Below are 24,440 nucleotides of genomic sequence, written 5' to 3'. Positions count from 1 at the left end.
GAAAAAAAAAAAAAAAAAAAAGTGTTTCTTGAAGGGTCTTCTGCTTGAAAAACTCAACAGGATTACCTGAGTTTAAAAGGTCTAATGAGTATGCAGCCTTGCAGCGCTGGGGTCCTGGGTTCTAATCCCACCCAGGACAACATCTGCAAAGAGTTTGTATGTTCTCTCCGTGTTTGCATGGGTTTCCTCTGGGTACTCCGGTTTCCTCCCACGTTCCAAAGACATACTGATAGGGAATCTAGATTGTGAGCCCCATCGGGGACAGTGATGATATGGTGTGCAAAACTGTAAAGCGCTGCGGAATATGTTAGCGCTATATAAAAATAAAGATTATTATTATTATTATTACATAACCTGACTGGGTCTAATATACCAGCCCCACATTACAGCAATAAAAAAAACAGGATTTTTGGTTGCTTACCGTAAAATCTGTTTCTTGGAGCCTCCATTGGGGGACACAGGAACCATAGGAACCATGGGTGTATGCTGCTGCCACTAGGAGGCTGACACTATGCAAATAAAAAAGTTAGCTCCTCCTCTGCAGTGTACACCCCACCGACTGGCATTATACTCTTTAGTTAGTGAGAAAGCAGTAGGAGATAAATAAGGTTGAAAACCCATAACCACAAACTTGAGAACTGTAAACGTGAGAACAGTCATAGAACATAGAACAACAGAAACGGAGAAACATCGGGAGGGAGCTGTGTCCCCCAATGGAGGCTCCAAGAAACAGATTTTACGGTAAGCAACCAAAAATCCTGTTTTATCGCCTCTCATTGGGGGACACAGGAACCATGGGACGTCCCAAACCAGTCCCAAGGGCTGGAAAAACAGACTTCCGTCAGGTCAGAGGACTCACCACTGCCGCCTGCAAGATCCTTCTGCCTAGGCTGGCGTCCGCCCAAGCGTAGGTATGGACCTTGTCAAATTTGGCGAACATGAGGATGGAAGACCAATTTGCCGCTTGCAAAGCTGTAGGGCGGAAGCCCTGTGGTGCACCGCCCAGGAGACGCCGACTGCCCGGGTAGAGTGAGCCTTAATCCCAGGAGGGGGCACTCTGTACTTAACCCGGTAAGCCTCCGGAATTGCAGTTCTGATCCAGCGAGCAATAGTCGCCTTGGAAGCCGGTTGGCCTCTGCGCGGGCCATCAGGAATGACGAAAAGAGAATCAGTCTCTCGGAAATTGGACGTTCTATCCAGGTAGATCCCCACTGCCCTGACGAGGTCCAGCTTGTTCAACTATCGCTCCAAAGAATGAGTCGGAGCTGGACAAAAGGAAGGTAGAACGATGTCCTCGTTGAGGTGGAAGAGGCGGAGGCCTGAGGACCACCTTGTCCTGGTAGATGACTAAGAACGGAGGACGGCAAGAAAGAGCCGCCAACTCGGAAACGCGGTGGATAGAAGTGATGGCCACAAGAAAGGCCACCTTCCAAGATAGGACTAACAGGGGAATTTCCCTGAGGGGCTCACAGGGGGAAACCCTCAGAACGTCCAGTACCAGGTTTAAATCCCATGAATCCACAGGGGCCCTGTATGGAGGAACAGCGTGGGCCACTCCTTGAGGAAAGGTCTTAACCTGTGGTCGGGAAGCTAAAGTCTTCTGAAAAACAAAAGGATGGAAAGCGCAGAGACCTGGCCCTTCAGGGAACTAAGGGCCAGACCCGAATCCAGTCCTGCCTGAAGAAAAGCAAAAATGGAAGGCAGGGAAAAAGGACATAGATGAAACACGGTTGGACTCGCACCAACGGAAGTAAGCCTTCCAGGTACAATAGTAGATCCTGGAAGACGAAGGCTTCCGAGCCTGAGTCATGGTGTGAATCACCCGTCCAAAAGGCCGGACGCTCCTAGAACTGCGGTCTCAAAAACCACGCCGTTAAAAGGAGCGACCGAGAATTCGGGTAGCAGCTCGGACCCCGAGACCGCAGTTCGGGCCTGTCTGGAAGGCGCCAGGGAGTGTCCGCGAGAAGATTGACGAGCTCCGCGAACCAAGCTCTCCTGGGCCAATCCGGGGCGATCAGAATGACCGGCACCCCTTCCGCTTTGATCTTCTTCAACAGTCTGGGAAGGAATGGAAGGGGTGGAAACAGGTAGGGCAGCACGAACTGTGACCAAGGAATGGCCAGAGCGTCGACGCCCACTGCGAGAATCGCGAGACCTGGAGATGAACTGCGGAACCTACCTGTTCATTCGAGACGCCGTGAGATCCACGTCCGGAGTCCCCCATGGAAGACAAATCTGATGGAAGACCTCCGGATGCAAGGACCATTCCCCTGCCGCGTGGCCCTCGCGGCTGAGGAAGTCGGCGGCCCAATTGTCCACGCCGGGGATATGCACCGCGGATATCACCGGAACTGTTGCCACTGCCCAGAGGAGGATCTTGGATACCTCGGCCAAGGAGCTCCGAGGCCCTCCTTGATGGTTGACATATGCCACCGCCGTGGCATTGTCCGTCTGGATTCGAATTGGAATACCCCTGAGAATCCTTTTCCAGTGACGAAGGGACAGAAAAATGGCCCGGATCTCGAGGACAATGATCGGCAAGGTTGCCCCCTGCACCGACCAGCGGCCCTGTACAGTCAGGTGGCGAAACACCGCACCCCAGCCGAGCAGGCTGGCGTCTGTCATCAACACCTGCCAGGGACTGGAAGGATCTCTTGTCTTCGGGAAGAAAGACCTTCGTCTGATGAGTGTCGAAGAGCACGCCCAGAAAGATGATGTGCTGAGGAATACGGCAGGGCTACTTCCGGTTGACCGGCCACCCGAAACGGGCTAGGGTGTCGACGATGGACAGGCTTTCCTGAGCCTGAGAAAAGGACAGAGCCTTGATGAGGATGTCGTCGAGGTATGGAAACAGAACCAGGCCTCTGACCCTCAAGATGGCCGTCAGCGCCGCCATGATCTTCATGAAAACTCTTGGGGCGGTTGCAAGACCGAACGGCAGGGCGACAAACTGAAAATGTTCCTGAAGCACTGCAAACCGCAGGTATCGGTGATGTCCCGGAAATATCGGAACGTGGAGGTAGGCGTCCTGAATATCTATGGAACACAGAAATTCCTGAGCCTCCATGGAAGCAATTACTGAACGAAGGGATTAAATCCTGAAGTGCTTCAGACGAACTCTCCTGTTCAGTAATTTGAGGTCCAGAATGGGACGCACCCTGCCGTCTTTTTTCGGTACCACAAAAAGGTTGGAATAGAAATCTGTGAACCGCTCTTTTTCTGGGACGGGAACAATTACCCCGGCTTTGAGGAGAGAAGTGATGGCTGCGAAGAAACCTGGAACTAGAGCGGGATCTCTTGGAGGTCGGGATTCTAAGAAACGATCCCGGGGTCGAGAAACGAACTCTATCTTGTATCCGAGGATACAACTTCTCTGACCCATGCGTCCTCTACTGAGGAGATCCAGACGTCCCTGAAGAAGAGGAGACGGCCGCCCAGCCGGGGAGGTGGGATGTCGACTAGCCGAAAGTCAGGCCGAGGTGGTTCTTCGAGTCCTGGAGGGCCTACCCTGGGAGTAGCGAGGACGCCAGGAAGGAGTGGGCCAAAAGGATGCCGCCTTCTTCTCTTGGCATACCTGTGGCCTTTGATGCTGCTGGGAGAAGGAGTTTGATGCCGCGAAGCGACGAAAAGGCCGAAAAGACCGAAATTGACGTCTAAGAGAGAGGCGACGAGGCTTGGCCTGGGGAAGAAGGGAGCCTGTGCCCCCAGTAGCGTCCTTAATGATTTGGTCCAGCTTAGAACCAAAAAGGATGAGACCCCTGAAAAGGCAGGCTGGTAAGGGACTTTTTAGAGGACAAATCCGCCTGCCAGGCCTTAAGCCAAACGGTCCGGCGGATGGCAACTGCGTTGCTGGACGCCTGAGCCGCACAAGACGCGGCGTCCAGATAGGCTGAGACCAGATATTCACCCGCGTGAGAAATCTGGTTGGCAAGTCCCGCCAGCTGTCCGGAAGGAACCCCGTTCAGAATGCCTTGACGGAGCTGTTTGGCCCATTTGGATATGGATTTAGAAACCCAAGTGGAAGCAAAGGCCGGGCAAAGACTGGCTGCGGCAGCTTCAAAGGCTGACTTCGCGAAAGATTCTATGACTATCGTTAGAATCCTTCAGAGATGTTCCGCCGGATAGTGGGAGGACCGTGTTGGTGGATAGTCTAGAAACCGGAGGATCCACCAAGGGAGAAGCCGTCCAATTAGCGGTGAGCTCCGGAGAAAAGGGATATAAAATGCCAAGTCGCTTTCCTCTCTGAAAGCGTCTGGTCGGGTTCTCTCTTTCTCTGGTCATAATCTCCTCGAATTCCGGGTGAGGAGCGAAAAACTTGGAAGGTGGTTTAGCCCGTCTAAACGAAACCGCCTAATCTGCGGGTTCCGTAGAGGACTCCTTGATGCCACAGGTTAGATTTATCGCTCCAATGAGATTCTGAACCATCCCTCATGGTAGCGATCTGGTTGGAATCCAACTCCGAAACATGCTCAGAAGGCGCATCAGAGAACGCCTCGCCTGACTCAGGGGAGGAGGATCGGGAGGACGCCGACTGCAGAGGAGGACCGAGTGGCGAGATGGAGCGAGAAGAGGACTCAGACCGGCATTCCTGTCTGGACCTTTTGCGGCTAGCAATGGAGGGATCGGACGGAGCTTCCTGCGACCTGCTGGCTTGTCTGCAGGGGTAACCGATCCAGCACGGACACCAAAGTTTGAGACGCCAGAGTTAGATCGGCCACCGATTGGGACAGAGAGGAAGCCCAGCCTGGGATGGGGGTATCACTCTCGGGCGGATCGGCCGGGGGATCTTGGGAGCGGTGGGAACAATCGGGTTGCTGCAGAGCCTGACAGAGCGGAGGCAGAAGAGGAAGAAGTAGGAGGACCCCCTTAGAGTTAGACATTTGAAGAGGTCCCTGAAGAAAATGCCAGAGGGTTAGGGGACAGTGGGGCAGAGGGGGGTGTCAGCCTGCAGTGCAGAGCTACTCACGGCAGACGAAAAGCACAGATACCAGGATGCTGTAGGCCTGTAGGAAGATGCTGTGGATCTCCGGTGCAGATGGTGTGCTGTGCCCCCAGAAAGGATCGCTCTGCGGAGTTCTCCGGCGCAGGTGTGTGGCACGATAGAGAAAAACTCGTGCCCTGAGTGTCCGGCAGCCGGCGTGGAGGAAGGGGCGGAGCCAGTCGAGATGGTGCCGGTGGGTGGGGAAAAGCAGGGCACAGATTGTCGGGCGGGAGAAAGCCCGCCCGATGAAAAAGGAAGTGGGCGGAGCGCGGCACCGGAAGTAGGCCCCGGGAAAAGCCGGGGCCTATATTAGAAGCCGGTGCCCGCTGAGAAGAACCCCCGCGGCGCAGACACTGCCCGGCAGAGCGGCGCGGAAACCGCCGCATGAAAGAGAGAGCGCTGCCGCCGGTTAAGAGTCGCCGGAGTAGGTCCCGGAAAAGCCGGGGCCTAGATTAGGAGCCGGTGACCGGAGAGAAGATCCCCGCGGCGCAGACGCTGCCCGGCAGAGCGGCACGGCAGCCGCCGCATTTAAGAGAGGAAGCGCTGCCGCCGGTGAAGAGTCGCCGGAGTAGGCCCCGGAAAAGCCGGGGCCTAAATTAGGAGCCGGCGACCCCCGGAAGCAACGGTGCTGGCTGTGGAGGTGAGCGACGCCTGAGACGCGCCGCATAGAACGCTGAAGGGGGAACGCTGAGGGCAGGTGGTACGCCGCAAGTAGGCCCCGGGAAAGGCCGGGGCCTAAATTAGGAGCCAGCGACCGCTGAGGGAAAAGCTGCAGGCAGGAGGGAGGCCGGGGCCTGAAGGAAGAACGGCGACCGCTGGAGGAACGCGGTGGGGCATGGAAAGGTAGCGCGGCTGGCAGAAAAAAAACGCCACGTCAGAAAGAGCCACGGCGCAGGGAACGGGGAAAGTGCTGCAAATGCAGCGATGACCCCGCGCTGAGTCCTGGGAACCCCTTTAGAAATACTCACCTAGTAAAATCCCACGTCGTCTGCTACTAACCTTGAGAAGGTATCAGACGTCCATAGGAGCTGCTGATGGACGTCCTCGTCTCCTCCGACCGACAGGCTCTGGTAGGCGAGTGGGTGGGGGACGGGCCAGGACCGGACTTCTGAGCATGCTTGTGTGCCAGGCTCTTGGTCCTGCTGAGGGATCTATGAGGATACGGGGTGGCAGTACACGCCGTACTCATAGTCCGCTTGTGGGAATACAGGTGTGACTCTTCACCCTGTATCCCTTCCGGAAAATCTGAAAAGAAACGACGCACATTGAGGTAGATAGGGGTCTAATGAAAGACCCGTGTCCACCTCCTACTGACACTAAGCTAAACTGAAGAGTATAATGCCAGTCGGTGGGGTGTCCACTGTAGAGGAGGAGCTAACTTTTTTTATTTGCATAGTGTCAGCCTCCTAGTGGCAGCAGCATACACCCATGGTTCCTGTGTCCCCCAATGAGAGGCGATAAAGAAAGATGCATTTAAATACTCGAATGCCCCTCAAAGTCTTTTAAAACCTCATGATGAGGGGGAGATCATTTTTGTGCAAATATAAAGCTAAATAAATAAATCAATGCAGGAAAAAATTTTAAAAAAAAGGCCACTGACAGCACTAATTCTAGCCCAGCACCCTCCCCCCAAAAAAACACAATGTATCTGATATATAAAAATAATTGATATGGAGAGGTGGAAACAATTAAATCACATTGAATTTTACACGTGTAGGGAGAAACCCGTTACTCAAAGGAAGCGGGAGGGGAGAAGCCGCTGGGAGCCCACCTGTCTGGGTAGTGTCAGCTCAGTCCCCGGTTACTTGTTAAAGTATTTCATTCAAACATATATGGGTGAAATCATGCAGCCAGTGTCTGATACATGCTGCCCATGGATCGGGATCAGGTTACCTTTAATTATGTGCTTCGGTAGTCCTTCTTAGGCTACGATCACATTTGCGTTGTGCGGTGCTGCGTCGGCGACGCAACGCACAACGCATGCAAAAAGCAGCTTTTTGTGACGCATGCGTTCATTTTTGCATGATTTTTGGCGCAGAAAAAACTGCATCATGCAGCGTTTTCTGTTGCGCCAAAATGATGCATGCATCACAAAATGCAAGACAACGCATGTCCATGCACCCCCATGTTAATTATAGGGGCGCATGATGCAGCCCCGCACAACGCTAATGTGAACTTAGCCCTAGTCTTAAAACAGAAAGACAGAAATAAAAAAAAAACAGACATAGACTTACTCTTTTTCATTGTTTTCACCCCTACATCATTTTAATTATATATATATATATATATATATATATATATATATATATATATATATATATATATATATATATATATATATATATATATCAGGAAGTGTCCGGTGTCATATGCGAAGGACGCTATATGTCCCCCCCCAGGATGTGCACAGAGGAGTATTGAGGCCATGGGAGTGCATTGCAGTCGCAGGCATAGCTGTGATTGCAATGCAAACTAGAAGTGAGTGTTGGTCTTGGGCAAACGATTTGTCCAAGGCAGATTTAAGAAAACCTGCTCTGGGCTTTTATTTTTTTAAACGGACTACAGGATGGTAGTGGGGCGGTCCGTTTCCTTCCTGGTCGGGTTTTCCATGTGGCCTATGGCCACGAGTTCCTTGTACAATCCCCTGAAGCAGAGGGTTGGGTGTGTCAGTTTTGTATTGCAAGCATACAGAGAAGAACGCTCTGCAGAGCTCCATCTGTGTGAGACAACATATGGCCAAGCGGAGCCAAAATGCCTGGCACCTCTCAGCGTACACAGCGGTGCAGTAGCCCACGGTCTCTATGTGGACTGTTTTGTTTCCCCGGCTGTGATCCGGACGCTATCGTATGCTGTGTATTTCTGTGACTTGGACATTAAAACACGTTTTGCTTTGAACTTTGTTGGGTCACTGCCTCATCACTACACAGTGTGGATACTGCTGCACTACAAAATATATATTATGGTAAACAAAAAGGGAAACCACACAAAAAGATGTAAAAAGAGGACTTTAATGCCCTGTGGCGTGGCAACGTTTCTGATAAAACAAATCCTTTGTCAAGATTTGTTTTATCCGAAACGTTGACACGCCACAGGGCATTAAAGTCCTCTTTTTTTTTTTACATCTTTTTGTGCCGTTTCCCTTTTTGTTTACTGCCTGAAAGGCCATTGGAATGCTGGTCAGGGAAGCGTGTACGCTTTAAGGTATTTTTTCTGGTGCTCTTCCTCCTTTTTTATATGTATGTAGGTAGGTAGGTAGGTATGTATATGTGTATATATATATATATCTCAGTCAGTTTCACTTTACACCATGTGTGATAAATCTCCCCCTTCATAACCCTATTACGCATACTGTCCACCTACTTTTGGACTACCCTGTATATATATTTACGATGCCAGGGTGAAAACATAATGAAAAAGAGGAAATCTGTGTCTTTTTTTTTCTAATATATTTATATATACACACATAAATTGACGGAAAAAAAAAAAAAAAAAAAAAAAAAAAATCGGGATCTCTAAAAATGTTGTAACCTCTGCAAGAATCAGTGGAATATGGCTCCAGCACGCCCCCTCATCAAGGCTGGCATGAACAATAGCGGTCTTGCTGAATCGGGCCCAGAGTCTTGATATTCTGCGCTCAATACCTTTTTAACAAACTCCGTACTGCAGTGATGCTGCAGAATCCCCAGGCACAGATTGCAGGACTGCGGGGCTTCAGCTGTATAATTGCCTACATCTTTGGGGGTCTGTGTCTCGCTCATACCCTCTACAGCATCTTCCAGCCGGACCTTCTTACTGGGAGGGAAAATATCTCCATCAATCGCAAGGAACTTCCTCAGCTCCTCGGACAGTTCCTGAAATTACAATAGTGTTTATTATGTGACTTTAGAAGTCTCTTTGGATTTATCTTTTATATCTGTATATCGTAAGTAAAACAAAGCGGCTTTATGTTCTTGATGCCCTTACTTCATACAGCGCTAATATAAATATATAATCAGTAGGTTTTAACAAAATGTATTGCAGAAGCTGAAACATCCATTGAAGCGCTGTTCAAGTCGCTTGACCGCTGCAGTCAATCACCTTTTATTCTCCCGCTTACAAATCCTGTGATTTCAAAATGAAACTTTGACTCATTAGATGTGTGAATTACATCAATGTATAATAAAAGAAACAAGGAAAATGAAACCAATAACTGCAGCAATAGTGGAAAAAATAATGTTAATAAAACACATGTACCCTTTAAGTAAAAAAAAAAGTATGCTTTTGAAAGGGTTTTCCAGGACTATTATTTTTTACTACTGGCCTAAGAACTAACAAGAAGGTGTTGCTAACTGCCTGTTCTACCTGGTGCCGGCTCAGAATGATCACGGACCGCTCCTGTTAGCGTTACTGCTGCTCATGTCAATAGTGCAGGACTCCCTTTTTCGGGCTGCGGTGTTGACTGTCGACGTCATACTGACTGAAAGCTTGGTTCCCGCAATTAAGCAGCAGGAAGCTGGCTGTCAATCAGCATGATATCGGCAGTCCCGCCTTGGCAGAACGGTAGAGAAGCAGCTGATCTGTGACGTCAGCGAAAGCTGCAGAATCGCCGGCAGGAGCCGTTTGTGGCCGCTCTGAGCCAGCACAGATTGGAGGCAGACAGAATAGGCATTGATATAGTTATTAGGTTCAAAGTAAAAAAATAAAATAGTCCCGGATAACCCCATAATATCATATTGCATATTCTTACAATTGAGTAAAATATTCATTATGTGAGCATAACACAATATTTCCACATAAACGACCAACGTTTGGGCAATTTTGGGGGATTTTATTTATGCTGGTGTTTTACGATGGTCTAAATTTCTTAAAAGTTTATTCCCAGAATCGGAATTTACTGTATATCCTATTCATAAAACAGAGTCTAACTTACTGATCACTGGGATCTGATCACCACGACCTTCAACAAACCTGAGAGCCGCGCTATGCTCGTCTGTCTCCTGGCGTCTTAAAGGCAATAAATGGAGCAGAGGTCGGGCATTTGCATCTTTGCTGCATTCAAGAGACGCAGCGCTACAGAACATTGTTCCTAAGATCCAGAGTCCCTTAGGATTGCTGGCGATCAGAAACTCATCTACCGGCCAATGGATTAAGGATAATGCACGATTTTGGGAAAAAAGCTCTTTAAAGGGAACCTGTCACCTCCCAAAATCGAGGGTGAGCTAAGCCCACCGGCATCAGGGGCTTATCTACAGCATTCTGTAATGCTTTAGATAAGCCCCCGATGTATCCTAAAAGATGAGAAAAAGAGGTTAGATTATACTTACCTGGGCGGGCGGTCTGATCCGGTGGGCGTCGCGGTCCGGTCCGGTGCCTCCCATCTTCATCAGATGACGTCCTCTTCTGGTCTTCACGCTGCGGCGCAGGCGTACTTTGTCTGTCCTGTTGAGGGCAGAGCAAAGTACTGCAGTGCAAAGGCGCCGGGAAAGGTCAGAGAGGCCCGGCGCATGCACACTGCAGTACTTTGCTCTGCCCTCAACAGGGCAGAAAGTACGCCTGCGCCACAGCCGCAGGGTGAAGACCAGAAGAGGACGTCATCTGATGAAGATGGGAGGCACCGGACCGCGACACCCATCGGACCGGACCGAGACCGCCCCTGGGTGAGTATTATCTAACCTCTTTTTGTGATCTTTTAGGATACTTCGGGGTCTTATCTACAGCATTACAGAATGCTGTAGATAAGTCCCTAACGGCGGTGGGCTTAGCTCATCTTCGATTTTGGGGATGACAGGTTCCCTTTAAATAGGTCAAGCCAATAAACTTTTCAAAAAGTTCAGTGGACAGCACTTCGCTATTTTCGGCAGTCCCATAGACAATAAATGGAGCAGAGGTGGAGCATGGGCACCTATGCAAACGGAATAGCTATGTTGGTTTTCAAGAAAATCCCTTTAATATAAAAATACCCTGTAATAACCTGGCATGGAAGCCGGTAAGGAGCTGGGGATCCTACGCTGCAGAATCGAAGGACACATCTTGGGCAGGTGCCTGAAGATAATAAAAGCGCAGCGGCTGGTTTGTATTTTTCTTCTATCAGAAGCATGGTGCGTGGCCTGCGAGACAGAAGGAAACACACGTTACTTATGGCAGTATGTCACAGGGAGGGCAGCACTTATACAACAGTAGAATATGGATATGTCTACGATTTACATCCCAAGTTCTCACTTATTGTCAATGGAAACATTCATTATTCATTCTCAGAGGCCGAGACATCTATGCACGGACACAATAAACTACCTGTTTACGTAAATGCTCGATTTGCTTATTTTCCTGCATATTTCAGTCTTAACACGAACATGATAGACTAACATCAGCAGTAGTGGGTGCATTTCATGGGGTGTTCAGCTGCAGGATGTAGGTTTGTGTAGAGAGCGCAATTACCGCAAAAAAATTACATGTCCAACATAAAGAAATGGCAATCCCTAAACTAAAGATGGATGCATTGAACTAATAAACTGCATACTACGTGCAATAATCCGTTATCTGATGGTCTTCTGGTTTTATCAGTTTCGGTCAGAGTATACGTACACCAGGAAGATATATTTTTTTACTGGTTGCCTCTGTATAGAGGAATGCAGACTGTTGAGCTTTTGCAATATTAAATTACATATATTCCATTCCACCAGGCTGTGGGTAAGCCTATCCAACTGTTCTACTTGAAACCCAAAAGGTGCAGTATCCTATAGAAAAATTTTAATTAATGGAGACATCTCCAGAAAAGGGGACACATCACCCTCACATTGAGCATATAGGTAATTATAATAGGGGAAAAGGGGAAGAGAGCCAACAACTCCATCTTCATTGAAGTAGCAGCACCCTGCAGTGGCCAGGTAATTACAGCAGGGGCATTTCATGGGAAAGAGACAACAAGCCTGAGATTCGTTTATACAGGGGAGGAGAACTGCTGTCCCAGGCATAAGTCTCCGCTCGTTAAAGCATCTTTCGTAGACGTCCTGTCTCCAGTGCCCAGTGATGAATATTGGTGTTAGCACTGATCTGATAATTATGGGAGATACATTTTCAGGGTCATATCAAAGGGACGAACAGAACGTGTTAACTCACATCACTGTAAAGCCACTCTAACCCCTCCAACTTGATAACAGACCGATGAGGTTATACAGGCCATGTTTGATATATATTTAAATGTAAAAGTGCGATAAGACACGTGACAACAATATTTACCGCCTGGGACCTCCTGCCCTGTAGTTGGGGCTCTCTTGAAATTCTAACAGACCTAGCACATCCAACAATAGGCCGCCCTATGAGCTCATCAAGTAGAGGTATGTGGGCGTAACTTTGAGCTAATAAAAGCAGTATTTGGGTTTGGGTCATTGTTCATTCTGGAAGTCACAGTTCACTGTGAGGGTGGCCCACTTTCCCAATCGGAGTGCTTCCCCCCACTAGGCTCAGAGTCATTTCCGTGACATCAGATTTAGTAATTTTATTTTGCTATTCTTTTTTAGTTCATGTAATTGTATATACCATATATACAAAAGCGAGGGATTCTTGTATTTCCTAATAAAGCTCTAAGATCTCAGTATAAGGGAAAGAAATAAGGTTCTCTTGTAAAAACCCTGGGTACTTATGTGGAATCGTGTTTGCATACGGATTTTTTTCTAATGGATGCTACTATTTTGTGATTATTGGTTGTGACTGGGAACAGTAACGGTTTCCTTTTAACCCCTTTACCCCCAAGGGTGGTTTGCACGTTAATGACCGGGCCAATTTTTACAATTCTGACCACTGTCCCTTTATGAGGTTATAACTCTGGAACGCTTCAACGGATCCCAGTGATTCTAACATTATTTTCTCGTGACATATTGTACTTCATGACAATGGTAAAAATTCTTTGATAGTACCTGCGTTTATTTGTGAAAAAAAACGGAAATTTGGCGAAAATTATGAAAATTTCGCAATTTTCCAACTTTGAATTTTTATGCAATTAAATCACAGAGATATGTCACACAAAATACTTAATAAGTAACATTTCCCACATGTCTACTTTACATCAGCACAATTTTGGAACCAAAATTTTTTTTTGTTAGGGAGTTATAAGGGTTAAAAGTTGACCAGCAATTTCTCATTTCTACAACACCATTTTTTTTTTAGGGACCACATCTCATTTGAAGTCATTTTGAGGGGTCTATATGATAGAAAATACCCAAGTGTGACACCATTCTAAAAACTACACCCCTCAAGGTGCTCAAAACCATATTCAAGAAGTTTATTAACCCTTCTGGTGCTTCACAGGAATTTTTTGAATGTTTAAATAAAAATGAACATTTAACTTTTTTTCACAAAAAATTTAATTCAGCTCCAATTTGTTTTATTTTACCAAGGGTAACAGGAGAAAATGGACCCCAAACATTGTTGTACAATTTGTCCTGAGTATGCCAATACCCCACATGTGGGGGTAAACCACTGTTTGGGCGCATGGCAGAGATCGGAAGCGAAGGAGCGCCATTTGACTTTTCAATGCAAAATTGACTGGAATTGAGATGGGACGCCATGTTTCGTTTGGAGAGCCCCTGATGTGCCTAAACATTGAAACCCCCCACAAGTGACACCATTTTGGAAAGTAGACCCCCTAAGGAACTTATCTAGAGGTGTGGTGAGCACTTTGACGCACCAAGTGCTTCACAGAAGATTATAATGCAGAGCCGTAAAAATAAAACAAAATTTTTTTCCCACAAAAATTATTTTTTTAGCCCCCAGTTTTGTATTTTCCCGAGGGTAACAGGAGAAATTGGACCCCAAAATTTGTTGCCCAATTTGTCCTGAGTGTGATGATACACCATATGTGGGGGGAACCACTGTTTGGGCACATGGGAGGGCTCGGAAGGGAAGGAGTGCCATTTGAATGCAGACTTAGATGGAATGGTCTGCAGGTGTCACATTGCGTTTGCAGAGCCCCTAATGTACCTAAACAGTAGAAACCCCCCACAAGTGACACCATTTTGGAAAGTAGACCCCCTTAGGAACTTATCTAGATGTGTGCTGAGCGCTTTGACCCACCAAGGGCTTCACAGAAGTTTATAATGGAGAGCCGTAAAAATAAAACAAAAATTTTTTCCCACAAAAATTATTTTTTAGCCCCCTGTTTTGTATTTTCCCGAGGGTAACAGGAGAAATTGGACCCCAAAATTTGTTGTCCAATTTGTCCTGAGTGCGCTGATACCCCATATGTGGGGGGGAACCACTGTTTGGGCGCATGGGAGGGCTCGGAAGGGAAGGAGCTCCATTTGGAATGAGGACTTAGATGGAATGGTCTGCAGGTGTCACATTGCATTTGCAGAGCCCCTAATGTACCTAAACAGTAGAAACCCCCCACAAGTGACCCCATATTGGAAACTAGACCCCCCAGGCAACTAATCTAGATGTGTTGTGAGAACTTTGAACCCCCAAGTGTTTCACTACAGTTTACAACGCAGAGCCGTGAAAATAAAAAATCTTTTTTTTCCCACAAAAAATATTTTTTAGCCCCCAGTTTTGTATTTTCCCAAGGGTAACAGGAGAAATTGGACCCCAAACGTTGTTGTCCAATTTGTCCTGAGTATGCTGATACCCCATATGTTGGGGTAAACCCCTGTTTGGGCGCACGGGAGAGCTCGGAAGGGAAGAAGCACTGTTTTACTTTTTCAACGCAGAATTGGCTGGAATTGAGATCGGACGCCATGTCGCGTTTGGAGAGCCCCTGATGTGCCTAAACAGTGGAAACCCCCCAATTATAACTGAAACCCTAATCCAAACACTCCCCTAACCCTAATCCCAACAGTAACCCTAACCACACCTCTAACCCAGACACACCCCTAACCCTAATCCCAACCCTATTCCCAACTGTAAATGTAATCTAAACCCTAACTGTAACTTTAGCCCCAACCCGAACCCTAACTTTAGCCCCAACCCAAACTGTAGCCCTAACCCTAGCCCTAGCCCTAACCCTAGCCCTAGCCCTAACCCTAGCCCTAACCCTAGCCCTAATGGGAAAATGTAAATAAATACATTTTTTTAATTTTTCCCTAACTAAGGGGGTGATGAAGGGGGGTTTGATTTACTTTTATAGTGTTTTTTTTAGCGGATTTTTATGATTGGCATCCGTCACACACTGAAAGACGCTTTTTATTGCAAAAAATATTTTTTGCGTTACCACATTTTGAGAGCTATAATTTTTCCATATTTTGGTCCACAGAGTCATGTTAGGTCTTGTTTTTTGCGGGACGAGTTGACGTTTTTATTGGTAACATTTTCGGGCACGTGACATTTTTTGATCGCTTTTTATTACGATTTTTGTGAGTCAGAATGACCAAAAACCAGCTATTCATGAATTTCTTTTGGGGGAGGCGTTTATACCGTTCCGCGTTTGGTAAAATTGATAAAGCAGTTTTATTCTTCGGGTCAGTACGATTACAGCGATACCTCATTTATATCATTTTTTTGTGTTTTGGCGCTTTTATAAGATAAAAACTATTTTATAGAAAAAATAATTATTTTTGCATCGCTTTATTCTCAGGACTATAACTTTTTTATTTTTTTGCTGATGATACTTTATGGCGGCTCGTTTTTTGCGGGACAAGATGACGTTTTCAGCTGTACCATGGTTATTTATATCTGTCTTTTTGATCGCGTGTTATTCCTCTTTTTGTTCGGCGGTATGATAATAAAGCGTTGTTTTTTGCCTCGTTTTTTTTTTTTACGGTGTTTACTGACGGGGTTAACTAGTGGGCCAGTTTTATAGGTTGGGCCGTTACGGACGCGGTGATACTAAATATGTGTACTCTTATTGTTTTGTTTTTTTATTTAGATAAAGAAATGTATTTATGGGAATATTTTTATTTTTTTTTCATTATTTTGGAATATTTTTTTTTTTTTTTACACATTTGAAAAATTTTTTTTTAACTTTTTTACTTTGTCCCAGGGGGGGACATCACAGATCAGTGATCTGACAGTTTGCACAGCACTCTGTCAGATCACTGATCTGACTAGCAGCGCTGCAGCCTTCACAGTGCCTGCTCTGAGCAGGCTCTGTGAAGCCACCTCCCTCCCTGCAGGACCCGGATCCGCGGCCATCTTGGATCCGGGGCTCGAGCAGGCAGGGAGGGAGGTAAGACCCTCGCAGCAACGCGATCACATCGCGTTGCTGCGGGGGGCTCAGGGAAGGCCGCAGGGAGCCCCCTCCCTGCACGATGCTTCCCTGCACCGCCGGCATATCGCGATCATCTTTGATCGCGATGTGCCAGGGGTTAATGTGCCGGGGGCAGTCCGTGACCGCTCCTGGCACATAGTGCCGCATGTCAGCTGCGATAGGCAGCTGACACCCGGCCGCGATCGGCGGCGCTCCCCCCGTGAGCGCCGCCGATCGCGCTGGACGTACTATCCCGTCCATGGTCATAGGGGCCCACCCCACATGGACGGGATAGTACGTCCGATGTCAGAAAGGGGTTAATTAAGGTAATAATAACATTTTCATTTTTAATTGGATGAGAGTAGCCTATTGTTAGACACTTTTAATACTCTCCACCTCATTAATACTTTGTTAGGATATAGCCAGTTCATCTTAGCCAAAAAAACATAGCCTAAAACAAATTTCAATAAAAGGTCTGTGAACGTTTTTTGTCTCTACAAAGTGTAGTGATCATCTGAAAAAAAAAAGTCTACCAAGATCTGCCAACTGGAAGTGGTTTTTTTTCAAGATGGCCGTTGAAAATCGGCAAATTCCTCTAACAATCTTATTTTAAGTGTCTTCTACTTTATTGCTTTTTAATGAGGTTACATAAACCTAAGGTGGTTCAACACACGGAAGCGAGATGACGTAGGATCAGTGAGCGCTGTGGACTTTGTCAGCCACCATAATGTCTGAATACAATCTTGCCATGCAGGACTTTAATGGAATCACTCACACCACAAGTGACCAACACAAAGATTCCACTGTCTCAAGAACTGAAAGATACTCTAGACATTTAAAAATGTATGCGAAGATGTCCCCATGTTCACCTTTTCACTGAGAAATATCATCAGTGGTATTGTGGCGAAGGAAAACGCCAATGTGCAAGAGTCAGTGGGAAGGAGAGTTGTGCACAGTACGATTGGACAAAATATATTTTAAATGGACCGACAAAGTAGCGACCTCGAGTAGTTAACCTACAGCCACAGCTGACCAGGCCAAAAGCATTGACCCAGGCTTACTGTTCCAGCGATTTCTTGTAGTCTCTAAGGCTACTTTCACACTGGCGTTTTTTGCCAGACGTCGCAATGCGTCGTTTATGGCAAAAAACGCATCCTGTAAAGTTGTTTGCAGGATGCGTTTTTGCCCCATAGATTAACATTAGCGACGCTTTGCCACACGTCGCAACAGTCGTGCGACGGTTGCGCCGTGTTGTGGCGGACCGCCGGGAGCAAAAAAAGCTACATGTAACGTTTTTTCCTGCCGACGGACTGCTTTTTCCGACCGCGCATGCGCGGCCGGAACTCCTCCCCCACCTCCCCGCACCTCACAATGGGGCAGCGGATGCGATGAAAATCTGCATGCGCTGCACCCGTTGTGCGGCGCAAACAACGCTAGCTTCGGTAACCTCGGCCCGACGCACTGCGACGGGCCGAGCCCGACGCTAGTGTGAAAGTAGCCTAAGACAAGACAACTAAATCTAAAGGAGGTGATGAGGTACGAGCTTAGTGCACACCCACCATCACTGTGTGAGGACCTGCACATCCTGAGAAAGGCCGATAAACTACAACTAGCCCAAGCCATGGATGAGCATTGTAACAATCAAACATCAACTGATTCAGATATACAGACAGATATGTTATTGATTTGCAAACTGAAGCGGAAATAAGGATATACATATAAAATAGCCAGAATATATGCAGACTTTACAGTTAAACACTACGAGATGGCAACTGTTATGTTCGATGGGTAAGACACGAGTCCTTCAACAAAGCAGAACGCAGATGAAAGGCGGCAATGAAAAATCAATCTTCCAATAGTTCTCTTCACCGGTGATAATGAATCTGAAGGGAAGCAGGAAGAAGCCCTTTCAGTCGGACATAATAAACAATAATCAAATTAGTCATTGCGGAAAAGGTGATGAGAGAGTGTATGGCGGGTGTCGCTGACGTAGACATTGCAAAGGCCGCAGTGAGCAGGAACGTTCCACCACGCTCATTGGAAATTAAACTGACCTGTAAATTCTTCTCCTATATTACGCTGAAAAACACTGCATTTATGATCGAATAATCAGCCGACTGACACCCCGAAAGTGTATCACAGCAATAATTCAAAGTCTGTCCTCGGAAGTGAGATATGTACACAGTTATTTATTCAGGCATTCACCGGATGTGATTCCCCTTCTCCTGTTTATGGTGTTGGTAAAAAAAAAAATCAGTATTTAAAAAAATGTTTAAAAGGTAATCATGTCCTTTATGCCTGTGCGGATGCATTCGCTTCACCAGGTAAGAACCCTGCCGATACAGGAAGACAAGCGATGCTTGTTATTTTTGGTTGCAACTGTACAAGTTTTTTGGCAGCCTTGTATTACCAGCAGGGCTGTGGAGTCGGTAAGTCAAACCTCCGACTCAGACTCCTCAATTTCCATGACACTGACTCCATAGCCCTGTCAGGAGTCAGTAAGCCAAACCTCCGACTCAGACTCCCCAATTTCCATGTCACTGACTCCACCAAAATGGGCTCCGATTCCACAGCCCTGCCAGGAGTCAGTAGGCCAAACTTCCGGCTCCTCAATTTCCACGACACAAACTTCACCAAAATGGGCTCCAACTTCACAGCCCTGGTTACCAGACACTTACGAAGAAGGGGCCACAGCCAAATCGTTTGTTCATCCAAAACTTCTTCCTCCAAACTGAGTCTTCCAACAAATTCCAGTGTCTGAGAGTGTACTACCAGACCATGACATGGATGAGTACGGATAGCGAGATGAATCATGTGAATTGGGGTTGGAATCTCGATGGCGATGAACTTGTACCAGTAATGTGTGATATAAATGTTGCACCAGACACTCTACTGAAAATTATACATTGTTGTTGCAAAACCGGTTGCAGTGGTAACCACTGTAGCTGCAAAAAAAAGGGACTTCAGTGCAGCTCTGCATGTGGATCATGCCAAGCTAAGCATTGTGACCACCAGGAGTCAAATATAGTAGAGAACAGTAATGATGAGCAAACGTGCTGGGATAAGGTGTTATCTGGGCATGCTCATGTGCTAATCGATTGTCTTTGGCGTGGATGAAAAATATGTTTGAGTCCCTGCGGCTGCAGGTCTCTCGGCTATTCAACAGCTGCAACACATAACACATGCAGGGATTACCTAACAGGAAATGCCTGCATGCGGTGCGGCTGTCAAACAGCCGCAGGGACTCGAACATATTATTCAAGCACACCGTAGACACTCGGTTAGCACCCGAGCATGCTCAGATAACACCTTATCCCAGCACATTCGCTCATCACTAGAGGACAGTGATGAGGACTAATAGACAGTGGAGTTTTGACTTTTATACCCTCACATTGCAGCACAAATTTCATAACCTAATTTAAAGTATACTTTGTTAAAATACTGTAGGTATTCTGTATTAAAAATAGTCCTGTTTATAATATAGTTGTGATAATAAAAAAAAATACTATGAAATGCTGCGCATATACTTAGACCTAATGAGCGGTATTGTACCTATATCATTCACTGTTGGTCACCTTTTTGATCCCATAGGCAAAATTTGTTGGCTTATATGAATTTATTGACCATAAAAACCATAAGTTTGGAGAATACATAATTGCTGTACGCTTAAAAATAAGAAAGTTATAAGACTTTTGTCCGATTGTGAAGGTTTTCGACGGCCATCTTGAAAATAACCCACTTGCTGTTGGAAAATTTTGGCAGACTTTTTTTTACGTTGATCTGTACACTTGGTAGAGACAAAAACTGTTCTAACACCTCATGTTATATTCACCCGACTAATATTAATATAAGCCACTATACTGATGTCAAATAAATGGTTCAAGGGTGGAGATTGGTGACTCGAAATTATGCTATCATCACTACCCAATGATGGACCTAAGTGACTAATTGTTGCACCGTCACTAATATCCTCTATTGAAAATTATGTCTGTCATTATTCAATACTCCTCACTAGAAAAAAAGTTGCAATCTCCAAGTGCAGGCAGCCTGTGGAGGGATCAGATACATCTGTACTCCCCTCAGCCGTATACCACAAGCTGCCCTAATGTAAGCTGGTAGCAGATATTCATAGACTGAAAGACATATACGGTAACACATGATTGTGGAGTACATTCATTTCATTGTGTATGTATCAATATGTATCACCAGCTTCAACGCGTTTTACACACACGTATTAGTGGTCACATCCAGGAGACGGACACTGAACATTGGCACCAGAGGACTCGATAAAAACTCTGTCAGCCACGATATGAGCAGCGCGCAGGGGCACAAATGCCGAACATTTTTACCAGCCCACCCACGGCAGGAATACAGACCCCTGAATGCATATATTTTCTAAGGATAGATAGATAGGGACCAAAAATTGGAAGGGAAGAGAGAGAGTGAAAGAGAGGGGCCAGAGCGCGAGCGACAGGGAGGGGCCAGAGCGCGAGCGACAGGGAGGGGCCAGAGCGCGAGCGACAGGGAGGGGCCAGAGCGCGAGCGACAGGGAGGGGCCAGAGCGCGAGCGACAGGGAGGGGCCAGAGCGCGAGCGACAGGGAGGGGCCAGAGCGCGAGCGACAGGGAGGGGCCAGAGCGCGAGCGACAGGGAGGGGCCAGAGCGCGAGCGACAGGGAGGGGCCAGAGCGCGAGCGACAGGGAGGGGCCAGAGCGCGAGCGACAGGGAGGGGCCAGAGCGCGAGCGACAGGGAGGGGACAGAGCGCGACAGGGAGGGGACAGAGCGCGACAGGGAGGGGACAGAGCGCGACAGGGAGGGGACAGAGCGCGACAGGGAGGGGACAGAGCGCGACAGGGAGGGGACAGAGCGCGACAGGGAGGGGACAGAGCGCGACAGGGAGGGGACAGAGAGCGACAGGGAGGGGACAGAGAGCGACAGGGAGGGGACAGAGAGCGACAGGGAGGGGACAGAGAGCGACAGGGAGGGGACAGAGAGCGACAGGGAGGGGACAGAGAGCGACAGGGAGGGGACAGAGAGCGACAGGGAGGGGACAGAGAGCGACAGGGAGCGAAAGGGAGGGGAGAGAGAGCGAAAGGGAGGGGACAGAAAGCGAAAGGGAGGGGACAGAAAGCGAAAGGGAGGGGACAGAGAGCGAAAGGGAGGGGCGAGAGAGAGCGAAAGGGAGGGGCGAGAGAGAGCGAAAGGGAGGGGCGAGAGAGAGCGAAAGGGAGGGGCGAGAGAGAGAGCGAAAGGGAGGGGCGAGAGAGAGAGCGAAAGGGAGGGGCGAGAGAGAGCGAAAGGGAGGGGACTGAGAGCGACAGGGAGGGGACAGAGAGTGACAGGGAGGGGACAGAGAGCGACAGGGAGGGGACAGAGAGCGACAGGGAGGGGCGAGAGAGAGCGAAAGGGAGGGGGAGAGAGAGCGAAAGGGAGGGGGAGAGAGAGAATGGGAGGAGAAAGAATGGATAAAGAAAAAAAGAGAGAGGTGAGAGATGAGCAGAGCCATCCACCCCATGCTGTCTCTTACCTCTGCACTGGATGATGAGGAGATGCAGTCAGTGAGTGAAGTGTGACTGTGACTCTGTTTCCCGGGTTATCTGCGGAGCTCACTCTTCACACCGGACACGAGTCCTCCACAGACCAACGACACTCCCGAGTCCAGCAAAACGAGCTTACAGCTCGTCTAGTCTACACGGACCGCACTGCTGTTGTCCCATGTACCGGGGGAAGGATATAAGGAACGGACAGGCAGCTACATTGAGGCTCGAGGTGCAGAAGCATTGCGGCGGCTGTTTGCTCCCCCTGCTGGCCGCTCTGCCGCATTACATGATCACACAGGACGGTTCCCAGATATTTCAGTCACATTTTGTTGTAAATTATTTCCATTCAGAACATGAATAACACACACAGACATAGACCTGGACACAGACGGGGATTATTCTCTGGTTTTATTGCACATTATATGGTAGATTGCATAATCAACTGCGCTGCAAGAAGGTAACAAGCCCTTGTACGACTACATGGATACAACTAAATAAAAATGATGTCTACTGGAAGAAGGGTGAAAATGGAAGTGAAACATTGGAACTGGTTATGTCTGCACCTAGCCCAGGAACTCCGCAAACCTTATGTCTGTGACTTCTGTAAATCTGGTCCCTTTTCTGCCCCGAATTTGCAGATTCGGTATATGATGTGCAATAGCAAATGATATTGTGGTACCGTGTTAGCCAGAAAAATCAGTGTGAATACTTTTCTGCCCAATGATGACAGAAGTATTCTGGGAGTGATACCTTTATTGGCTAACCAGAAAATAATATGTTTGCAGCTTTCACAGCACAGCGGCTCCTTCTTGCAATATTACTCTAGCCTGAAGAAGGTGCCACTGTGCTCTGAAAGCTGCAAACATATTATTTTCTGGTTAGCCAATAAAGGTATCACTCCTAGAATACTGTAGTCGTCATTGGGCAGAAAAGTATTCACACAGCTACGGTATAAAAATGTTTGTGACAACAAGTACCATAAATCATCCAGGGAGCATCTGTGGTGCTCGGGTGATTTGCCAATTCTTCTGTAAGTCTTGAGGGTCTTTCCACTTTCTGTAAGTCTCCCGGACGTTTCAGGAGAGTTGGCAAATGCGTGTTACATATAAATGAAGGCGTTTTCCACTACTAGGATATTGCTGAGCGATACTTAGGAAAGGTCAGCAGTATCAGATTGGTGGAGGTGTGACCCCACAGATCAGTTGGTACCAGATCCGGCGGTGCATGGGTGTAAACTGTACGACGTTCCGCCCTACTGTCCAGCGGGACATTCCCAGATTTAGCAATCTGTGCCAGAAAATTGGCGCGATTTACTGACATCTTGAAGATGCAGTTGAATCCATTGGTGCTTCACCATTAGTCTTGGTGCAGCAGCTGCGATGACATCACTACATTGCGCCGAACTGCACACAGCGGATCATCTCAGCGTGAGAACAGCGCTAGGTGAGTAGGTTATTTATTATGTAGCCAGTAACACATCCACTGCTAGGAGGGAGTGATGGGACAGGGTAATGGGAGGAGCCACTGTGGCGGCATCATAATCTGTGTGTGGGGGCGTCAGTGTGTGTAAGGGGCACTATAGGTGCATAATATTGTGTGGAGGGCATCAGTCTGTGTACAGAGGCATCGTCATTATAGATGCCATTTCTGTGTAGGTGCATAAAAAGGGCGGTATCACGGGGGTGGCTTAGCATCCAAAATTGTGCGGCTAGGAGCTATGAAGTATGGAGCAGCAATCACAGCTTTGTACAATGGCACAAATCAAATCCATTCATGAATTCTGTATTGCTATTTATCATTGTTTATCATCGGTCGGGTCACTGCTGCGGATACGGTCTATACGTACCTCCAGGAAGGAGCATCCAGGGGGATCCCTAAGGTGCCAGGAGCTATCTGATTGTTTTAAACGAGTTGTACCAAGTTTGGAAGTTATCCCTTATCTTTTCCCAATCGCTGAGGTCTAACCACTGGGACACCAACTGATCTGGAGCTCAGAAGAGCCCGGTGTGAAGGGAGTGGTGGTCAATCATCTATACTGCTGCTCTATTCATAGTTATAGGAGTGACGAGCCAATTGCAGGGTTCCGCTATCTCCGGTGGTCTCATAAAGAAGGAATTGAGTTGAGGTGGAGGGAGGTGTGCTTGATCAACGGCTGCTCTATTCGCATAGGGTTCTTCAGAGGTCCAGATTGGTGGGGGAACCAACGGTCAGACCCCCAGCGATCAGGACGTTGTCCCCTATCCAATGGGGAAAAAAGGATAAGGATCCAAGCCTGGTACAACCCCTGAAAATTGTCAAACTGTGGAGCTTACATAATGCAAACAACTTAAAGGAGTTTTCACAAAAAGTTGATTTTAATCAATATATCTTGGAATAATAAGTTCCACAATTGGATGTGATTACATAAAATGTTCCTGTGCTGAGATAATCTTATAAATGTGCCCCTGCTGTGTCCTGTGTAATGGCCGTGTCTGACCGTACAGGGACATTGTCTGATCATACCACATCTCCTGGGCAGAGGAGAAAAATAGTATACAGACATTACAGCACAAGATCACAGCTGATTTTTTTTGTGAGGTAAAACATTTTTTAACTCCTTTCCGACATCGGGCGTAATAGTATGCCGATTTTGGTATACCTCTCTTTGATGTGGGCTCTGACGGTGAGCCCACATCTTTACTGGTACATGTCAGCTGTTTTGAACAGCTGACATGTGCCTCTAATAGGCACAGGTGGAATAGCGATCCACCTTTGGCTGTTAACT

General features: G+C 47.5%; 1 protein-coding gene across 2 annotated transcripts in view; it reads right to left on the bottom strand.

Moving 5' to 3' along the window:
* The window catches only part of PUS10 (pseudouridine synthase 10), a 131,721-nt gene extending 109,852 nt beyond the window's left edge, over positions 1 to 21,869 (bottom strand). For both annotated transcript variants that reach the window (XM_069768897.1, XM_069768898.1), the window contains exons 1-3: positions 21,664 to 21,869; positions 10,932 to 11,067; positions 8,623 to 8,832 (exon numbers count right to left, since the gene is read on the bottom strand). In XM_069768897.1, the coding sequence (XP_069624998.1) occupies positions 8,623 to 8,832; positions 10,932 to 11,057 (336 nt within the window). In that variant the 5' untranslated portion in view covers positions 11,058 to 11,067; positions 21,664 to 21,869. The remainder of the gene's footprint in view (positions 1 to 8,622; positions 8,833 to 10,931; positions 11,068 to 21,663) is intronic.
* Between the last annotated feature and the right edge of the window lie 2,571 nt (positions 21,870 to 24,440).

This window comes from Ranitomeya imitator, chromosome 5, assembly GCF_032444005.1.
Source record: "Ranitomeya imitator isolate aRanImi1 chromosome 5, aRanImi1.pri, whole genome shotgun sequence".
Classification (NCBI taxonomy): domain Eukaryota; kingdom Metazoa; phylum Chordata; class Amphibia; order Anura; family Dendrobatidae; genus Ranitomeya; species Ranitomeya imitator.
This window is presented reverse-complemented; position numbering and strand designations above follow the sequence as displayed.